Source organism: Eurypyga helias, unplaced genomic scaffold (assembly GCF_000690775.1).
Source record: "Eurypyga helias isolate BGI_N326 unplaced genomic scaffold, ASM69077v1 C15859869, whole genome shotgun sequence".
Classification (NCBI taxonomy): Eukaryota; Metazoa; Chordata; class Aves; order Eurypygiformes; family Eurypygidae; genus Eurypyga; species Eurypyga helias.
Genome location: NW_010285462.1, coordinates 1 through 1,800, shown reverse-complemented (window position 1 = coordinate 1,800; position 1,800 = coordinate 1). Strand labels below are relative to the sequence as shown.

The window sequence follows — 1,800 nt, the reverse complement described above, 5'->3', positions numbered from 1 at the left end:
TTCTATGATATAAAAAAGAACTCAATTTTCCAGCATCTTGGTGGAATTCTGAAGCTCCTGGACTCTGCCGTGAAAGAGGACAGTGGTTCCCCTGACTGTGCTTTGCACCAGGTGCCGAACTGCTGAGCGTACCACTCCGTGTGAGCATCATGGGTGATGATGGGACAGGAGAACCCAGACCATGAATCCTTACAGCAACCAAACATGGGACAGTCACTAAGTCACAACATTGTACACGGCAGAAAAGCATCTACTTTTGGTCAGCCATCACAGCTCTTCTGAACTGAAATTCAAATACCGAAGACTGACACTGATACCAGGTAAGGGAATACCCAGCACATTTACATTCCTGCATCTGCCTTACTCTGAATAGGAGCAGCATTAAAATCCCTGACACCAGCAGCTCTATAAAGCTCCTGTTTCCATACGTGACACCCAGGGAAGAGCAGCTGCCAACCTGTGCTAAGCAGTGATTCACCAACCTACTTCTCTGGCACAGCAGAAGTAGGATGGAAGCTTGCTACTCCCAAGATATATTTAATGCCACTTCGTACAATGTCATGGCTATGGTCATCATCACACTTCAGGCATCTGCTGGCATGTGGATAAATGCTTTCATGGTTTCTGTGCTTTCCATTGCTTGGGTCAAAAAGAAAAGCGTTAACTCTAATGAGAAGATCTTGCTGTTTCTGGGAGGCTCCAGGTTTTGGTATTGTTGCTTCACATGGGTACGTTCCTTTTTTTCAATATTATATCCCTGGTGCTTTCATGTTCACCCCATACCCCAACTATTTGCAGCTATTCAAAGCTTTTTAAATTCTTCCAACTTGTGGATTTCTGCCTGTCTTTGTGGGTTTTATTGTATAAAAATTGCAAATTTCAGTCACATCATCTTCATCTATCTGAAAGCCAGAATTGACAGGATTGTGCCATGGCTGCTGCTGGGTTCAGTGATTTTATCCCTGTTCATGTGCATCCTTGTCTACGACATCACTGACAGAGCGCACTATAACAACCTCAATTTCACCACCTTAGGAAATTTCTGGAAACCGAGTATCAGAATGGATGAACATCTTTTCCCTCTTTTTTTCATAAGTGGCTTTGGATTTGCCCTTGCATTCACAGCAGTAATCTTTTCTGCCCTTCTCCTCCTCTTCTCTCTCTGGAGACACAAACACAAGATGCAGACAAACTCAATGAAGAACCTCAGCATGGATGCCCATATCAAAGCCATGAAATTTATTCTGTCCTTCTTCGTAATTTACAGCATTAATTTTATATGTGTGGTCTTGACACTGATTTATGCCACAAAGAAGGAAAATTCTATGACATTTCTTCTTTTAGTACTTCAGTATTCTTTTCCGGCTGTTCATTCCCTTACTCTGATCTTCAGCAATCCCAAACTGGAAAAGACACTGCTAAGGATTCTGCCCTGTCTGAAGTGCAAGGTTTGTGTGAGGTAGGAACTGTAATAAAAGCTAGAGCCTGTCAAAAATGTTGATATTTTATTACAAAAACCAAGTATTTTAATCTCTAATGCAACTATGCCGCCAGTGTAGATGATACGGATTTTCCATCTTCACCATCTAAGTTACGAAAACTTCATTAATATTCTTTGAATGAAATCTTATGAGATAGAGAAATTATTGTAATTTGATTTAGATAATTATTTGAGTTAAAATATTGTCAATAACAACATAATTTAGACCTGGTACATGGGCTAGTTGCAAAAGGGGAGTAACAATACTGCAAACCTAAAAATGCTTTGGTATTTGCTGATTGAAACTACTTGACTAAACA

The 1,800-nt window shown here is 40.4% G+C and overlaps 1 protein-coding gene across 1 annotated transcript; it reads left to right on the top strand.

The window, feature by feature from the left end:
- The first annotated feature begins 509 nt into the window (after nt 1-509).
- Nucleotides 510-1,463, top strand: LOC104504020 (taste receptor type 2 member 9-like). The gene has a single exon (XM_010160055.1). The coding sequence runs from the start codon at nt 510-512 to the stop codon at nt 1,461-1,463; it is 954 nt and encodes a 317-aa protein (XP_010158357.1).
- Nucleotides 1,464-1,800: the final 337 nt, after the last annotated feature.

Bases quoted from the DNA above. Each gene is read 5' to 3' on its own strand.
- LOC104504020 (XM_010160055.1), top strand. From the start codon at position 510: ATGGAAGCTTGCTACTCCCAAGATATATTTAATGCCACTTCGTACAAT.